The sequence below is a fragment of the Pocillopora verrucosa genome, chromosome 11 (assembly GCF_036669915.1).
Source record: "Pocillopora verrucosa isolate sample1 chromosome 11, ASM3666991v2, whole genome shotgun sequence".
NCBI lineage: Eukaryota > Metazoa > Cnidaria > Anthozoa > Scleractinia > Pocilloporidae > Pocillopora > Pocillopora verrucosa.
The window spans coordinates 6,749,788-6,767,492 of record NC_089322.1 but is presented as its reverse complement, the minus strand read 5'-3'; the positions used below and the strand labels follow the sequence as shown (position 1 = coordinate 6,767,492).

The window sequence follows — 17,705 nt, the reverse complement described above, 5'->3', positions numbered from 1 at the left end:
TCAACTCAAGTGATAAAGAAATAAAGGCGTTATTCAAACAAAGACAAGGAAGAATATAAGCCGGAAGTTTCATTTTGTAAAAACATCCGGTGGAGCGACGAATTCTGGGTAACAACGCAGGCGCTTTCTAACACAAGAGGAGGTAGACCCTTGTAGATGAAGCTTTGTTTTGGTGCGGAAAGTTCAGCAACTACTTATTTCCGCAAACATTTTGCAAGTTTCCTTGGCAGTAGAATGGAGCGGTATCCAACATCTTGATCAGCCGCTTTTGTCGATATACTCTTGATCATGTCTTCGGCAAAGATCCCAGAGGGACTGCAGTCTTTCCTTCGTCACGCAGAGAGTTTACATCCTTCGAACAATGCACGGCGAGAGAATGGTTTTGCGAGGGAATTCCAGGTATATATATCCCTTTTTTCTTTAGACCAAGGGAAACCTAACAGTACGATTACTCTTTTCTTTAATTTCGAAACTCAATTTTTACTTCTCTCGTCGAATTAAGCGACTGCTTAAACTTGGTGAAACCGAAATATTTGACTACTTGCTAATTTCCGTGTTATTTCAATATTCTGTACATAACTACCTGGAGATCAAATTAATTTGCTTTAAAGTTTCACCGCGGTTCACGATTTATTCGACGACCGGTATGTTATCGATAAAGATGACGAAGGTTTATCTTTAAATCAAACATTCAAAACGATTACCGGAAGTCACTGGAAAGTATGTTGTGGAGCGCGTTGTCGGTAAACAAATTTCATTATCTGCTTTTCCTAGCGATCGATCCGCAATACTGGCGTAAAATTTTAAATGAGAAACCTTGTCGTTGAGTTACAGATTAGTGAATGCTCTCATAGAAAAGATCTTAATTCTTAGCAGAGGTATCGAAAGTAAAATCCTATTAATTATGCAACTGTGCTTAAAAGCATATCGAAAGTTCTGTGGTGTGATCGTGGTGTCATAGGGCGGTGATCACTCGGAATGCATAATTTTATTATTATTATTATTATTTTCTTTTTTTTTTCCTTTGGCCAAAGAAAAATTTTTTAAAACCTCCTTCTTTGGTAAAATACAACTCCATGTTGGCTATACCAACCCCTGCCCCTCCCACCATCATAATTTTTAATTTGTCGATTTTATGTTTCAATTTATCATTTAATATTTTGTAGCAATTGAAGGATATGTCCTCTAAATTGAAGAAAGATCCAGAATACAGTACTCATCAAGGAGAGCTTGAGTATAATCGTCCTAAAAACCGATATAAAGATATTGTGCCATGTAAGTATTTATTCAGTTGTTTTCATTAGTTTTCAAATGTCTTCTAGTTTTAAAAATTTTGCATGAGATATTGCTCTGTTCTAAGTTTACTTTCAAAAACCCAAAGAATGATTAGCATCTAATTTCTCCTTACAATATCACCCCTGGATCAAACATGAAGGTCACAAGAATGAAGAAAATGATCACCAACTAAATATGGTCTTGATCATTAAACAAATTCTCTCTGTCAGCACCTTAGTAAATATTTAGAGAAAAGTATAGAGAATATGCATACTGATGCGAGGGTGTAAAGGATTCACAATGCACAACATGGTGGTGGGTTCTAGAAGATGAGAAACTGCTCATTTAATTGCATGCTTTTGAAAATATAACTGCAAATCATAATTTCAAGGGTTATTGCACATGTCAAGTTATACAAAACTATGTTTGCTTGGGCAAGTTTACAAAGTCTAAGCATTTATGTTTTGATTATTCAGTAGCGTTAGTTCTTCTTTATGTTAAAATTTCCCAACCAGTGCAATATTTAAGGAGTAGATTTGAAAAAAAATGCAAGAAACAAAAAGCCTTCATAAACTTTGATGAGAATGATCAAACTTGAACCAAAACATGTAAATTTACACTGCATGGATAATGATGTTTGTATGCAGTCGACATCTTTGTGGGCAGTTGATACTGATCTATCATGGCTGATAATTATTGTTATTACACTTTTAGTTGACTATAATCGTATCACTCTTCCATCATTGGCTGGTAAACCTGGTTCAGACTACATCAATGGAAACTACATTAAGGTATAATATACAGTATAGGAAAGAGTTAGAGACTTCATGCCCATGATGAGGATAATAACTTCACTGTTATTTGATTTGCTCTTGTAATTGTTATTGTTATTGTTATGTCCCTTGGTCAGAAGTGTAATTAAATTAAATGAAAAATGAACCCTTTAACTCCCATGAGTGACCAAGATAGAATTTCTCCTTACAATAACAATACAATATCAACCAGTTGAGTGATGAGAATAAAGAAAAATATCAATTTGGGGATAATTAGTTGATCCAATACTAAATTCTCTGAACTAACATTATAAGAATTGTATGGTTGACAGTAAGGAGAATTACAAATTTGATCTGGGAGTTAAAAGGTTAAACAATTCAACTGAGAAAACAGGAAACAATGCAATACAACTGCAGGCTGTCACCACATTATGCAGGAAACATTTTTTAGTGACACTTTCTTTAAGCTACATGTGTAATGCTTCAAAAGAGTTTCACTTTTGGCTCAGTGTCACAATAATTTAAAAACTAAATTGTTTCTGAGAAAATATTTAAACTTGAAAGTGAAAATATGTTTCAGCTTAGGGTTATTTGCAAGTTGTGTTTTTGTCTCAAGTAACTGAAGAATGTTTGTGCAGTTAATGAGCATTTCCAACACAATTTCACCTTGTTTACTAGTTTTACTAAGCCATATAACCAAGGAAAAAAAGGGAAATAAGAGAAAAGATAGGAAATAATAAAAAGAAATACCAAAATAAAGAAATAAACTAATCAAGAAAGAGAAAAAAAAATCCTGTATCAAACTATAACCTGGATGATTCAATATAAAACTATGTATCACCAGGGACCAGATGGGAAGACTCATTACCTAGCTCTACAAGGTCCTTTGCCAAGAACAGTTGATGATTTCTGGAGAGTGATAGCATCTCACAAATGCCAGGTAATACATTTTTTTAACTTGGCTGTTTCTTAAGTAAACTCCTTTCTCTTAAGGCTCTTCAGATAACTAACAGTTAGATCAGGAGCTTGAGATATCTAACATCTAGAAACCAAGAGCAAAGAGACTAACCATGTTAGTTAAAATCTTAGAACTGGTTGATGTTCAAAATCTTATCACAAGAAAGGTTCAAGGTTTTTTACTTTATTTTGTTTACAAATGCTTGCCTACTCACAAAATTGTATCTGTCACAGAATAGTTAAAACTAAGTGTATTGAATAGTGAAAACTCAGTGTGTCCAGTCAGTAAGGGCATTTATATGATAGAACACTGGCAAATTATACTCAAAATATGCCATTTTAAAGTTGTGTATCTAGTTGCCAAGCCTTTGATTTGGAGTGAGGCTGAAGGTGACCTTGTGGGTATAGAGACCAGTATCTAGTTAGCATGATCACAAAGTAATTCACATTTGAAAATCGGCAAGGTATGTAAAATAACAAGGTCACCCTTAGCCTCACCCCTGTTCAAAAGCTCAACAACCAAGCACCCAACTGTGAAATGGAGTATTGTTAATTGTTTACATCTACGTCTTGGTGGGTTCACTGAGAAGGAACCTTGGAGGAGAGTCTTACCCACTCAATGCGTTTTTCCCATTGTCAATCTGAAGTAAAAGAAGTAAAAGATGATTTTAATTCTTGGAGTAATGACTGACACTTTATGTCAACTAATGTTTGAATCTATAGATTGTGATAATGGTATGCAGAGAAATTGAGATGGGGAAGGTGAGTGTTGATTCTTCTACAGGTATAATCAACTGGGTGAGAAGAACTCAAATGACTTTACCGTGACATTAGTCAATATGCAGCCAGACCAAATTAGCATGAGTACGCAAGTTGAGCCCTCAACCTTCCCCTTACCCCCCCCCCCAAAAAAAAAAAAAAAAAAGAAGAAGAAAAGAAAAAAAGTGGAAAGCAAAGATCAAAAGATACCCTTGTCTATACTAAATGTTTGGACACTTATGTAGTGTCTTACTTTCATTTAGCCTCTTTTTGTCATTATGATTACTTGTGTCTAGTAGATAACAAAAGTTTGAAAAAGGGAAAATAATACTGGAAGGGAGGTATTTTCAGTTTTTAAATTATTTACTCTTTACTGATCTCAGCTAAAATGTAAAAGATATTGGCCAGAAAGCACAGATGAGGTACTCAAATTCGCTGGCTTGGAAATATCATTGGTGAGTTACTGATTGAGTTTTTGTTTTTGATCTTGTTTTGATGTCCAAATCAATTCTGTTAAATTGACAAGTGCTAGTATTAATAATGATTCATCTTTGTGTCAGGAGCCTTATTTTATAAGTGATCAATTGCTCTTGATACAAATATTTTTATTCTGAATTGTTTTGATATGCAACTAGATTCTTAGATATTTTCTTTATGCACTGGTCTTAATGCCCTCTAGGTAATTGACGTAACATTTAACATTTAGTATAGAAAATGAGATTGACAAACTAATATGTCATGTGTATACTAGCTACAATCATGCAGTATAGCTGTACATGCCTTGATTATAAAACCATTTTGAGCTCAATTGTGACTGTCATATATTTGTCTTTTCACATCTTGTAACAGATTTCTACAGAGGATATTGCAGAAGGGTTTATCATGAGAACAATGAATATGAAATCTGGCAAGGTATTATTGCAAACAATCATATGAAAAATGTAAATAATTATTGACATTTACATAAAAATTTCATTGAATTTAAAACTGCAACTACCCCAAAATTGCTAAGGCCTGGGCTCTCTAATAGCTAGGAACTTTATAGTACAAGTCATTTTAATTAAACAGGATTGAATTTTTATAACTGGATATTTCCTACTAATATATACTAAAACAGTGGATAGCATTGATGTTGCCCTCTGATTGGCTTCTCAAATTCCCAACATCCTTTGCTTTTCACCTCTGAACAACTTGCACAGGATATGCACCCAAAAATTGTAATCATTGTAATCATTGCAGGAATAAATTAATAAAAACCATCTTTTTGTGCCACTAATATTATCTCACTGTTATAGAATATACTAAAACAACTATTCATCTCAGTTTCTATGGCTAGTGCTGGATATTTACCTTGCTGCTGCATAGCTTGGTAAATATCCACCTCTAGCCACCTCCACAATGGAGAATAGTTGTCAATTAATTTTGCTCCGCTTTTCAGGAAGAAATGATGGTGACACAGTTGCAGTATACAGCTTGGCCTGATCATGATGTTCCACGATCTGCAACACCCCTCATAGAATTGAACAAAACCCTCAGGGCTGTACAAGGAAATAGAAAACAACAGTTATTAGTCCACTGCAGGTATGGCCAAAAAAATATATTATTGGTTATTAAGAATTAAACTTAATTGTCAATTAAATCTGATGTTAACCCTCAACTGATGATCAAACGTCAGTATGCATAAATCTCAATACTGTTCTCAATACATTTTCCTAAGGTGCTGACAAGGAGAATTTGTTTGGCAATCAGGAAGTCCTTTAGTTGTGATCATGACCTTGATGTGTGATTCAGGGTTGATATTGTAAGCCAGGGGAAATAAGATGCAAGGGATCAAAGATGTAAAATAAGGAAATGGTTCAGCCATTGCAGTGACACACATCATGCTGGGCACTTCCTCCCTGGATTTATTTGTGTTTATTATCAAATACATGTAATGAGAAAGTTTCAGTCCGCAACAGTCCTTAAATCCTTTAAACCCCTAGTCAAAGTTATCAGGGACCTATTTCTCCTTACATTGATTTAATATTGCTGAATAATTCATTAAGACCATGAGAATGAAGGTAATGATCACCAACCTAAGATGCTTTGATTGTTGAGTAAATTCCCTTTGTCAGCATCCAAAGAAATGTATAGAGAAGAGTGGAGACAATATCGCTGCTGATGTTAGGATGTAAAGGGTTTAGATGGTAATTTGGCATAGTTTGAGAGACATTATTAACCTTTTTTTTAATCACATGATTTCTTTTCTTTTCCAGTGCTGGTTGTGGTCGAACAGGAACAATTTGTGCTGTGGATTACGCATGGTCTCTTCTTAAAATGCATGTAAGTACAAAATTACTCAGTGATAATGTTGTATATGCAGCTCTGATCACCCTCAAGGAAACTCTTCCCAGGTCTACCCAGAGTATTTTAGATGCATGGCAAGCTGAATTATACAGACATTTTAATTGATTCGCTGTTTATTTGCTAGTGAAGGACAGATATAGAGATGATGTCACCACAAACAACATCTTGCTTTTTTATCATGTAAACTTAATGGATTCCATTCCATGTTTCTGTGGACCTGTGCAGTCCTTGTATTAAACTACAGAAAATGTCAACTTTTCTGAACCTATTAACTTCCATGAGTGATCTAGATCAAATTTCTCCTTACAATATCAATACAAAATCAAGAAGATATGCAACGAGAACTAAGAAAAGTATCAATTAGGGGATCATTTGTTGATCCAATACCAAATTCTCAGAAATAACATAAGATGAATTGTGTAGCAGACAGTAAGGAGAATTACTAATGACATCTTGGGAGTTACAGGGTTAAGGACAAAAGAATTCACACTCAGCTGCACCTCATCTGTGCTTTTTTTGGTTCACATTTTGATGTCATCTATGATCTGTTACTTAACCCTTTAAACCCTTGAATAGTGACCAACATCCAAATTCTCCTTGAAGTAAAACTGCCAAATCATTCATTAATATCATAAGAAAAGAGGAAATGATCACCAACCTAAGATGCCTTGATTGTAAAACAAATTCTCCTTCTTTAGACTAAAAAAAACTTATAGGGAAGAGTAGGGAGAATGTAGATACTGATGTTGGGGTGTTAAGGGTTAACAGAGGCTCAGTAGCATGGAATTTTCTTGTTGAGTATTTGCACGCGCAGTTATGGGGATATGGGTGGGCTGTTTTAAAGGAGCCTGTCATCAAAACGTTAAAACTTCCGATAAAAGTTTAATTTAAGGTGAAAACTTAAAAACAATTTAAGGATATGTGTATGAATAATGCGCAATGGAAGGCTCTTTGCTTGCGGAAACACATTTTCCTTAGTCAATAAATTTTACAAAACTTTCAGCAGAGGTCTGTCTGTCTGCCTCACTGTTCGTATAAGTGTTGGTAGACCATTGCGTACCAATCAATTAAAAAGAAAATGTATTAAAAAATAGGAGTGATTCTCAAATGAAACACATTCATAACGTTACCTTGCAGAAGACGGCTAATTTTAGTGTGTATAACATAGTAGCGGATCTTAGAAGGCAAAGGATGGCCATGGTTCAGACAAAGGTACCATGTTATCAAAGTTTGTTTTTCCCAGTCATGATATACTGTGTAGATCCGTCGGATAGACATTTATCGACCGGGCAGAGATTTAACGACCGGGTAGAGATTTATCCGTGGGTTACAGATTTTTCCACCGGATGGGAATTTATCCATGGGGTAGAGATTTATCCACTGGTTAGAGATTTATCCAGGGGTAGAGATTTATCCACCGGGTAGAGATTTATCCACCGAATAGCGATTTATCCCATGAGTCTCATCCAAGTGGTTTTCAGGGGGTCCTCTAAAGAAAGTGTAAACTAAAAATCTATAAAAATAATATACATTTAAATTAAAACTTGCTCGAGACAAAGAAGTAAAAAGTTGTAGTGAAAGACATTTTTCGTCTTGTCACGAGCGTGAGACAAAGAAAAAATTCCTAGTCCCAAAACTCACCACCATCGTGACAAGATGAGAAATATGTTTCACTATTTCTTTACCGAGCTCAGAACTTACTATCTTTCTTATTCTATCAACAAACATGACGCTGGTGGCTCAGTAGTAGAGCATCGGAGCGCGGAATCCGAAGATCTGAGGTTCGATTCCTCATAGGGACTCAGTATTTTTTTCTTTGTCCCACACTCGTGACAAGATGAAAAACATCTTTCTCTATTTCTTTACCGAGCTGAAAACTTGCAGTCTTTCTTATTCTATTACCAAACATGACGCTATCGACATCGCTGATCCTAGCAGTATACAACACACGTGTCATATGAACTTCGTAATAGACTTCGCTCGCTGTAAAGTCTCTGTGGCTTAGTGGTAGAGCATCAGAGCGCGGGATCCGACGGTCTGAGGTTCGATTCCTTATGGAAAGTCAGAATTTTTTCTTTGTCCCACGCTCGTGACAAGATGAAAAATATCTTTCTCTATTTCTTTACCGAGCTCAAAACTTCCCATTTTTCTTGTTCTATTAGTAAAAGTTATTTTCAAAGTGCCTGTTAAAGGGTATTTGTGACAAGATCACTTTGATCTCTCAAACAGGAGCAGTACGCACTGGTTTACAAAGCTGTTGTTCAACTCGTTCAAGAAGAATTCGATAGAGAGAGGATGAAGTCTCACACGTATGTCAATGTGGAATTACCTACTTCGCCTCAATCACCTCCTGGGAATGAAGATTATGAAAACTGTGAATTCTTAAACAGTGTTAGTCGGTGGAGACAGAGTGACGTCGAGAATGGATCGTCTCCAAAACCCTTGGCACCACTGCCTTCGCCTAAAGAGACGAAAAGCAATTCTAAGCCACAGCTGGCAAGTAAACCCAATCTACCAAAACTTGACAGAGCTGCCGCGGCAAAATCATCAGCGCATGCTAACGGTGACTACGTAAATATTGAATTTCCTTCCAAAGTTATTAAAACTACGCCGGTATCACCAGCACGCGAAACGTCAGCGCCATTTGCAGCTCCACTTAGTCCACCACATAAAGCAAACATACCTGGTTCAAATTCAAGCAGAGCTCGAACAGGCAATGGAAGCCCACTTGAGATGAAACAGAAGAGTCCAACGAATTCTGACTATGAGGTTGTGCCCAAGGGAATGACTCCTTCACCAGTATCTAGTCCAGGATATGAAATGCCTCCACCTATGAAGAAAGTCATTTCGTCTGATTATGAGTTTCCTGTGGTTTCTGCAAAGCGCGAAGACAAAAAACCAACAGCACATGTACCTGAAGGTATGTTAAGTTACATCATACTGTGAATTCCAGCATTAACCCCGGGCAAAACCCTGAGTATTTTGCAAAAATCGATTGAACAAACATATGTAACATGGTAAATCAATTCACAACTTGTTTCCTGAAAAATGTTTGGAAGTTTTATTTCGTGCTTTCGGGACCTTTTCGCGTTTTCCCCAACAAGCATCTCTGAAGGCACAGGTTCAACTCCCGTCGCAGCAGTTAACCCTTTAACTCCCAAGATCTCATTAGTAATTCTAAGAATACCCCAGGTGATATATTTCTGTATTCTTATCACTTGCCTGCTTGATACCATGTTGATATTGTAAGGAGAAATTCTCTCTTGGTCACTAATGGGAGTTAAAGGGTTAATTTGTTCAGGCTTCTATTATGCAGTTGCTTTATTTTCAGGTCACTTGTGAGAGTCATGTATACACTTGAGACAATCACTTTGCAACCGTTTGATGTTGTGCACTCTGTTTTTTTTCTTTTTTTTTTTTTTGTTGGTTTGTTTGTTGTTGTTTTTTTCTTACTTATCCAATCACACTGTTAGCACTAAGCGGTGCAACAACACTAAGATTGATTATTCGTGCTCGCTGTGATTATTAACTATTTCTTTCTATGTGATTGATCTTGCTGATAATTAACTTTTAACTATATAATATTAAATCTATAAAGATGTGAATGATTCTAGAACTAATGTATCCTTGAAAAGTAATCAAGCAAGTAACGAAAGCGCCATTAAAGATCTTTAATGCCACTTGAAAGGTTAGTTTGATTGAGTCATGCCATACCGAAATGGCACAGGAAAAAGGCAATGCATACGTACGTGCGCACACATATAAGTTGCTGAAGTATATTGTTGATAGTTATCCTTGCGCTAAAGACATCTCTCCGGATTCCCCATGGCATGCCTGTAGACAATCTGTAGTAAACCTTATTCGCCGGTTGTATATAATTTAGTTTGTAAATTAAAGTAACGTAAGTTGTTTTGTAATAATGTTAAATGTTAAAACAGGTCTGTTAATTGATCTCGGAGATGATGTTCCTCCGGTGCCATCCAAAAGGCATTCCGTAGGCTCTGTAACTAAGAATGGTGCAGGTGTCAGATATGAAAATGTTGAAGGTAATTTAAAAATTTCGTAAGAAATATGTTTAGATTAATCCATGGTCTGCATATTTATCGTGTCCTACCTGGTACAAATGCAGTTTACTGAAACAAAAACGCCTGTGGTGTGGTAAAATCACTGATGAAACACATCACTGTCTCTAAGCTCTGTAATCGTTTGAAGAGACATCATTTCCTTTATTGGCAAGCTCTTTCATAGTTGTAGAAAAGAAAAAAAACTCTAATCTCATTTCTTCTCAAGCTCTTTCACTATTTGAGGGAAAATCTCCTGTTATATCGTTTCATTTTAGCACGTCCCATTTCGTTCCATCTCTTATATTCATCTACCCTCATCTCATTGCCTCCTATTATATCTTATCTCATCCCCTTTTGCATTTCTTTTTCATCTCGCCTCATCTCTTCTGATTTCATATTATCTCATCCCTTTCCATTGCATCTGTTCTTATCCCATCAAATCTCATCTGAAGTAATTTTCTCTTTTCTTTTTTACTCAGTCAAACCTTTAATGCCCATTGAGGTAAGATCATCAAGCTCCCCAAATGTACTGGACGATTCATGGATTCATGGTAGCAGTTACTCAAAAACAACTTCCAAGAATCCACCACAAGGCTTGTGTCCAGAAAATGTAAAAGAAGGCGTCGACCGAAAGGGTTTCAGTACGGTCCCTAACAGGGTTCACGCTGATTCTGGACCAAAGCGATGTCCCCTGAGTGCTGATTTGTTCCAGGACCCGAGTTCAAGTACCATTGGCGATGCAAGCATTGGTGGATTTGAGGTGAAGAATTCACAGTCTGGGCCATATTGCTTGCTTGGTTCTACATCATCCAAAGCAACGACACCACAGCCTAACCTTGAGCTACAGTATCAGAAGCAAAAACCAGCTGATGAGGATCCGCGCAAAACTCCACATGCGCAGTCGCAGACGCAGCCAAAGAGACAGAGTGAACCACCTAAGACACGACCAAAAATGGGGGCTTATGCCTTGGTAGGGATACCAGAGACTGAGAGCAAGACCGTAAAACCAACTCCAGTATTTATACCTGCCCCGTTCAGCAGTAATCATCCCAAAGGAAATACTGCTATTCCTGTGCAAAACAAAGGTGGTGGTTCCCCTGTGGAGGTCAAAGAGAAGCCAATCGCTGAGCCTTCGTATGAGCTGGTTGGACATTTGCAGCCGCCAGGAAAGATGGTTCCTGCTCATCCAATGCAGCAACCTAAACTTGAAAATACGTTGGACGTGAAGAAAGATGCCAAAATGAAGCTGCAAGGGTCGCCCCTTTTAAACAGAAGAGACGACCAACAACTCTTTGCTAAGAGTAACAGCGTACCAGACGTTTCCATCAGACGTCCGCCTGATGGAGAAGCACAGGCTTCAGATGACGCGACGATTGGGCCAGGTATGTACACAAGATTATGAGTTAACAAACAAAACCCCGATAAACAAAGAGCTGTAATTGTCTTCCGGTGGGAGCCTTATAGGTCCGTTTCCTTCTTAGAGAAAATAACTCCCAAAGAAGAAGATAAACAAATCGTCTAGTAGTGTGCTAGGCTTTAATTTAAGTCATAGTGTCTTGATATTCAGGGTTAGGTGATCTCTGGAAAGATACAGTGAAATAAAATTAAAACTTAAGAAAAGAGAAAACCCTGTCGGTCAGCCATTGGTTCTGACTAAACTGTCCCTAGATATCCAAAGCAATTTAACATCTTGCAATGTTGTTCCTGCCATTTACTGTCTTGGGAATGTGGTTATTATTCGCAGATAATTTGGATGGAAAGGACATCTTAAGTTAAATCAGAAGAACTTATGTTTTACAGATCTTTACGCCACAGTTACTTCGAAAAAGAGAGACAGGCCAGACAAAAAGGATAGTGGACCACCTAGCCTCCGAACTCAGACTTCTTCAGGAAGTTTACAAGTATGGTTTTTATCGTATTATTTTATTACCGTGATCAGTTGTATTCATGGTCAAATTTTGGACAGCTGTAAAGCATTGTTCAAACGGTCATGATAGTTGATGATAGTTTCAAATTTCATTCACTATCATTGACTATCGTGTCTGCGTTCGAACAGTTGATGATGATAGTTGACAAAATCACGCTAGGAGATCGCGTAATTGTAAACAAGTATGGCGCATGCTTAGGTCAGTGATTTCTGTGGCATTTCAAAATTTTTAGTCAAGAAGTTGCGAGTTGAAGATACTGAAGCCTACCAGGAGATGATTAGAACGGGTTACGAGACATTCTTCGAAATATTTGACCGCTTCTGTAGTCATGTTAGCATTTGCCATTTCGGTTTGAGCCCGTTTTGGGCAAAACTGCTGACAGAAAAACTCATTCAGCATCTTCCGCTCGTTCAAACGGCAAAAACATATAGATAGTGTTTTTCCATGATAGTGCATGATAATTTACGTTCAAACACGCGTGATAGTTAAAACTATCATCAACCATCGTGGCCGTTTAAACGGAGCTTAATTCTTAAAGAGGTAAATTAAAACTGGTGTCGATCATGAAAATTTCCGCTTGGCGAAGTCACAATTGAATTTTTCAAAAGGATTACTTATGTGATGTCGTTTATATTTTGTTGGTTACAATGTTTTCACCACCAGTTTATCTTTGTTTTCATTTGTCTTAGATGCAATGTAATAGTCACTCTAAGAAAGGAGTGACTTATATTTCAAACCCTTATATTTCTTCCCAGAGGTCTACGTCTACATCAAACGATGGAGACGATTCCCCTCCGGCCGTCCCTGAGAAGACCAATGAGGCGTTCCTTGTTCCAGGTACGTAAAGCAAATTCACTCACTTCATTCAACATGCTGCATAAGCAATTTGAAGCATAGAGGTCACATTATGTCTGACCAGTTTTCCGCCTGTCCATTTTTCCACGCACTCGCTTCCTCGTTCACTTCGTGGGTTTGTGTTGTAGTTTTTTTTTTTTTTGATGTCGTTCAGACCCGTGGTTAGTAGGTCGTTTTTATTTTTTGCGTTCTTTTCCCTACCATTTAGTCACTCAGTGTGCATACAAAGATAAAAGATAACATCACCACTTGAGCCATGAGACCTACAAAAACTCAGCTTTTCGGGGTCGCCTTTGCTGAAGCGAATAAGAGTTTTGCTACTCATTCGGGGCGGAATGGGGGGATGCTAATGCAACGTAGGTTACCCCCATCATGTTTTTTTAGGTCTTTTCCCCCCCCCCCCCTTCCCTCCTTCGTGGTACCCACGTACACTCCTGAGTGTGAGGAGACAGTTTCTTTAGTAATGATGCTTTTGACCAATAACACAAACGAACCCCTACCTCCCGACCAACGGCGTTCAGCGCACTAACCTCAAGACCACCATCGCCCCCACAAAGCGTCAATACATCTCATTTTCATGAACAGGTGAGGAACCTTACGAAGCTGTGCAGCAGAGTAATAGAGGATCTTTAGGGGGCCGATTCAAGAAGATGGTTAAAAGTAATTCAAAGGTTAGTCTATTGAGATGTAATTTTTAAGGGCGTGCACCAATATGACGAGAATATCATGCATGCATGATACCCTGTCTTGCTTACGTACACCAATATGACGAGAATACCATGCATGCATGATACCCTGTCTTGCTTACGTTCACAGTTCTCATCGCCTTTATCGCGAAGTATTTTTGGAAAAAGACTCACGTATTTTATTTAGACGTATTCGAAGAGTCTCTAGTCCTCTGGTAACCTGCTAGATAGACAATGACTCCATATAAACAGATTTTGCCTAATTATATTCGGCTGTTGCTGTTGCTGATGTATTGTTTTGAGCGAGAAACTCAAATGCTGTTAAAAAGCATGGAGTAGCTCAGTTCCAAGGAATAATGATTAAAATTGATGAGGTACTAAATTAAAATTAAACTTTTAGATAAATGTATCTCACTAGTTGATTACTCTTTGCGACAGGGCAGTCTACCCAAGCGTCTCTCTGATCCAACAATGCATGCAAGTCACAGTGGTAGCGGGACGTCAAAAACCAACAGTTTGGGGAGTTCCACTAGTAAGTTGGCCTGTTCAGCGGTCACCTATAGTTTGGCACAATACTTCATACTAAATCGTTAGTTAGTAGTTTAATAGCGTAATAGTTTTTATCGTTTGTCTCAGGATGTTGTTACTTGTAATGTTGATTATGAACTTTTCACGGCATGCTTCAGGTCTTCTTCAGGCGATAAGCTCCAATGTATTGCCATCATCTCTTGTTTTGTACGTGTGTGTTTGTAAATCGTGGCCATCTAAATTGTTAACATTACTCTCTGCCCCGTTGATCTTCTATTTATCAACTTTTACACTTTTTGCAGTGGTCGTGCCATGGGATGATATAGGTACGTTTATCAAACCTTCACACAGTTTGAAGTTCTTTCGCTCTGCTTATTCATCGAGTGTATTTGAAGTCTTTTTGTTTTGTTTTGTAGGATTATATATTTCCTTTGACTAATTACTTATTTTGTTGATTGTTTGTTTGTTTTTTATTCTATTTTTTTCCATATTTTGTTTTCATTTTACTTTGTGTTATTTTCATTCTTCTTTTATTTTTTTTTTAATTTTTATAGTATTTTTATGTGGAAATTTTTTTAAAGATAATTTGATTGATATATGAAGTTATGAAATGATGAAGTTATGAAATAACCTATTTTGCTTTATTTATTTTTCATTTAGGGTACAAGAAGAGAGTGAAAAAGCCCAAAGGTCCCAGAGTATGCCCAGCGCAGTGGCCAACATTCGGCTATCATGGGTTATAATTTAGAACTTCCTTTATCTTTTGACACAAGAAAAGAGAGAGCATCACGTTTTGGGTCAAACAACAATCTTCGTCTTTTTGTTTTTTTTTTTTTCGTTTTTCCTTTATGAACCTCTTTTATGATTGGATGTACAAAAATAATTGGATAATTCAGGTAAATGTATATCTTTCGGCAGATAAAATGGAAATTATGTCTCAGTAGAACGAGTTCCTGCGAGATCAAAGATATCCTTAAAGTCAGCAGAATTCATTTTTCAACCTAAATGTGGCTCACTTTTGGGTAAATGTCAGGAAAAACATATTTCTTTCCAATTTCGAAATCTGGAATAGGGTATAGGGTTGCATTTTTTTTTCTGTTTTAAGACACCGGTAGGGGTAAATGCTCACATAACTGGACACATGTTTCACTGCAAACTATCATGAGAACTACTCATCTGCAATGAGTGGGAGGTCATGGCTCGCCCAGCTTCCTTTTTGAATTTTTTTTTTCACTTTCGTTCCCTATTATCAATGTTAATGTTTCTTGGTGTTTGTGACAACCAAACGGTCTTTACTTTTATTGAAACATTGTTTTTTTTGGGGGGGGAGGGAAGGGGGACTTTAAAGAAATTTATTAGACATGAATTACTAGTCTTGTGTTTATTAAGTTGAATGGAAGCTTATCGACCGCCTGCTAAAGAAAGGCGTGTCAACTTCTTCTGCCTCTCATTTTGGGAAGTTTTTAAGTTGCAGTGGTATGCTTTTAATCGCTCTGAATTAGTCAATTTAAAAAAGAGAGTTGGCAACAAATTACTCAATTTTGTTGACAGAACAAACAGCAGACAGCAAAATATGTGAGACTGCTGCTGTTTGTAAGGAAGGAAACCCAACAGGGTCTCGAAAATGTCTGTTTTGTTTGTAATGGCCAACGATACTTGCGACTCAAGCGAGACACTATTTAGAACTAACTCCCTTATAGGGAAATTTTGCGAGGTGTAACACACCAAATAATCAGTTTGATTCATTTATTTTAAGAGAAAGATAAAAAAAAGGACCAAAAAAGAAGCTTTTATGTGATCGTATTTGATCTTATCATGGGAAAAAAAAAAGGTACTCTTGCGATTAGTTCATTTCGAATTTTTAACGGTGTTTAATTAAATGTTAATGAAATTTAGAAACTCTAGGAAATCTTTAGAAAGAAGTGAGTAGAAAAACTCAATGAATATACTAATTTTTCCGTCTTTGAGAAGTGAATAAGTCACCATCACTTAGATTTTTGAAAACTGCAAGTCACTCTTTTCTGGTGGGAAGTATAAAATAGTTGTTGCGATTGTTGTAGTTTCCTTTCTGAACAAAATATTCCCTATTTTTTAAAATTTAATGCGTTATTGGAATGAAGCCAAACTGGTCCAAAAACGGTTGTACAGAATAAAGCAATACTCTAACCAAAATCGATAATTAGAGTCGTTTATAAAACTGTCATTATTAAGGATGAAAATAATGGTTAAAATGCAAAATAAAAGAAATTACTCGCCTATTGTAACTATGACGTGACTCGTCACCAAGATAACCGACAAGCAATAACGTGACGCGAAGCTTCACTGAAGGATAAGTGAACTTTAATGAAATGAACACTCCATACTATATCTACCGCACTATGCACAAATAATTGTTAATTGCATGCAAAGAAAACGCAAGTTAAAACATAATGTCCTCCATAAAGATCGTTTTTTCTTTTTTGTATCTTTCTCTTTCGTGTGTGTTACTTTTTGGATTTGCTTTTTCCGGTCCGGACCGATAACGCATGGAAGCAGATATGCTGCATTGAGGCATACTCGTCTCGTGTACGTTAACCACGTTATGCATTAAATTCACGGCACTGACATACATTGAGAAAAACATTACTCCAGCTGTAGCATAAAACTGCGACTTTACCTATACTGTGTATTCAAAGCCCTAGTCATCAATTCACTTGGACCAATCGATTGATCGATTAATCGATTAATTACCGATAATCAATTACTGTGACAGATAATTTATGTGGGAAGATATAAATTTCCCACCTCATATTCTAATGGAAAGTAATCAAAATTTGATAGAGGACTTAGTTCGAAATGAAACTGACAAGTATTATTAAGAAATTTAGCGTTGTTTGAGTTTTAGTTGCTCTTAATCCTTCGACTCCCAAGAGAAACTTGCGTCTAATTTTTCCCTAAAGCATCACCCTGAATCAAACTTTAAGGTCACAAGAAAAAAGGAAATAAAAACCAACTAAACTTAAACAAATTCACTTTTTTAACACCTCAGGAGATGTAGAGAATACTGTATGGAGGGCATGCGCATTGATGTCAGGGTGTAAAGCATTAGTGACGCCATTGAATTTTACCCAAACGTTAAGTTAAACGACCTGGATGAAGGGGAACAGTGACATCTGTAGGAATCATTAAAATAAAGCAGTATCAGAGCCCAAATTCTATGCAGTCTGACTGTCTGGCCTTTCATAATCAAGTCTTTCGTAATTATGTTCACATATCCCAACAGCATCATTATAGGATTCATAATTCATGTTAGAAAACCCACGAATGCTGTCCTTAATGTCTTGCATCTCCATATGATAGGGATCGTCCCCTTGAATGCCATCGTTACCATTGTATGTTGAATTTGAACGCCCCGTAATCTCAGGCAAAGGCGTAACCTGCGAGTCCCTCCCCAAATATCGTTTCCTATCCCTGAAAGGTAAAGTAAAATAAATGACTGTAATATATATACCCATGACCTCTACGATAGAGCACTGCACCGGTATCGCAGAGGTC

General features: G+C 37.0%; 1 protein-coding gene across 2 annotated transcripts; it reads left to right on the top strand.

The window, feature by feature from the left end:
- The first annotated feature begins 129 nt into the window (after positions 1 to 129).
- Positions 130 to 16,175, top strand: LOC131783970 (tyrosine-protein phosphatase non-receptor type 12). 2 transcript variants are annotated; one of them, XM_059100752.2, is made up of 19 exons: positions 130 to 399; positions 1,167 to 1,275; positions 1,990 to 2,066; positions 2,893 to 2,988; positions 3,729 to 3,767; positions 4,148 to 4,219; positions 4,614 to 4,676; positions 5,203 to 5,345; positions 6,020 to 6,086; positions 7,248 to 7,322; positions 8,340 to 9,030; positions 10,049 to 10,156; positions 10,654 to 11,556; positions 11,975 to 12,075; positions 12,858 to 12,939; positions 13,543 to 13,628; positions 14,082 to 14,175; positions 14,474 to 14,497; positions 14,832 to 16,175. In XM_059100752.2, the coding sequence occupies exons 1-19, from the start codon at positions 289 to 291 to the stop codon at positions 14,912 to 14,914; spliced, it is 3,024 nt and encodes a 1,007-aa protein (XP_058956735.2). In that variant the 5' UTR covers positions 130 to 288; the 3' UTR covers positions 14,915 to 16,175. The 2 variants fall into 2 exon arrangements, with proteins under 2 accessions (XP_058956735.2, XP_058956744.2); XM_059100761.2 differs by lacking the exon at positions 10,049 to 10,156.
- Positions 16,176 to 17,705: the final 1,530 nt, after the last annotated feature.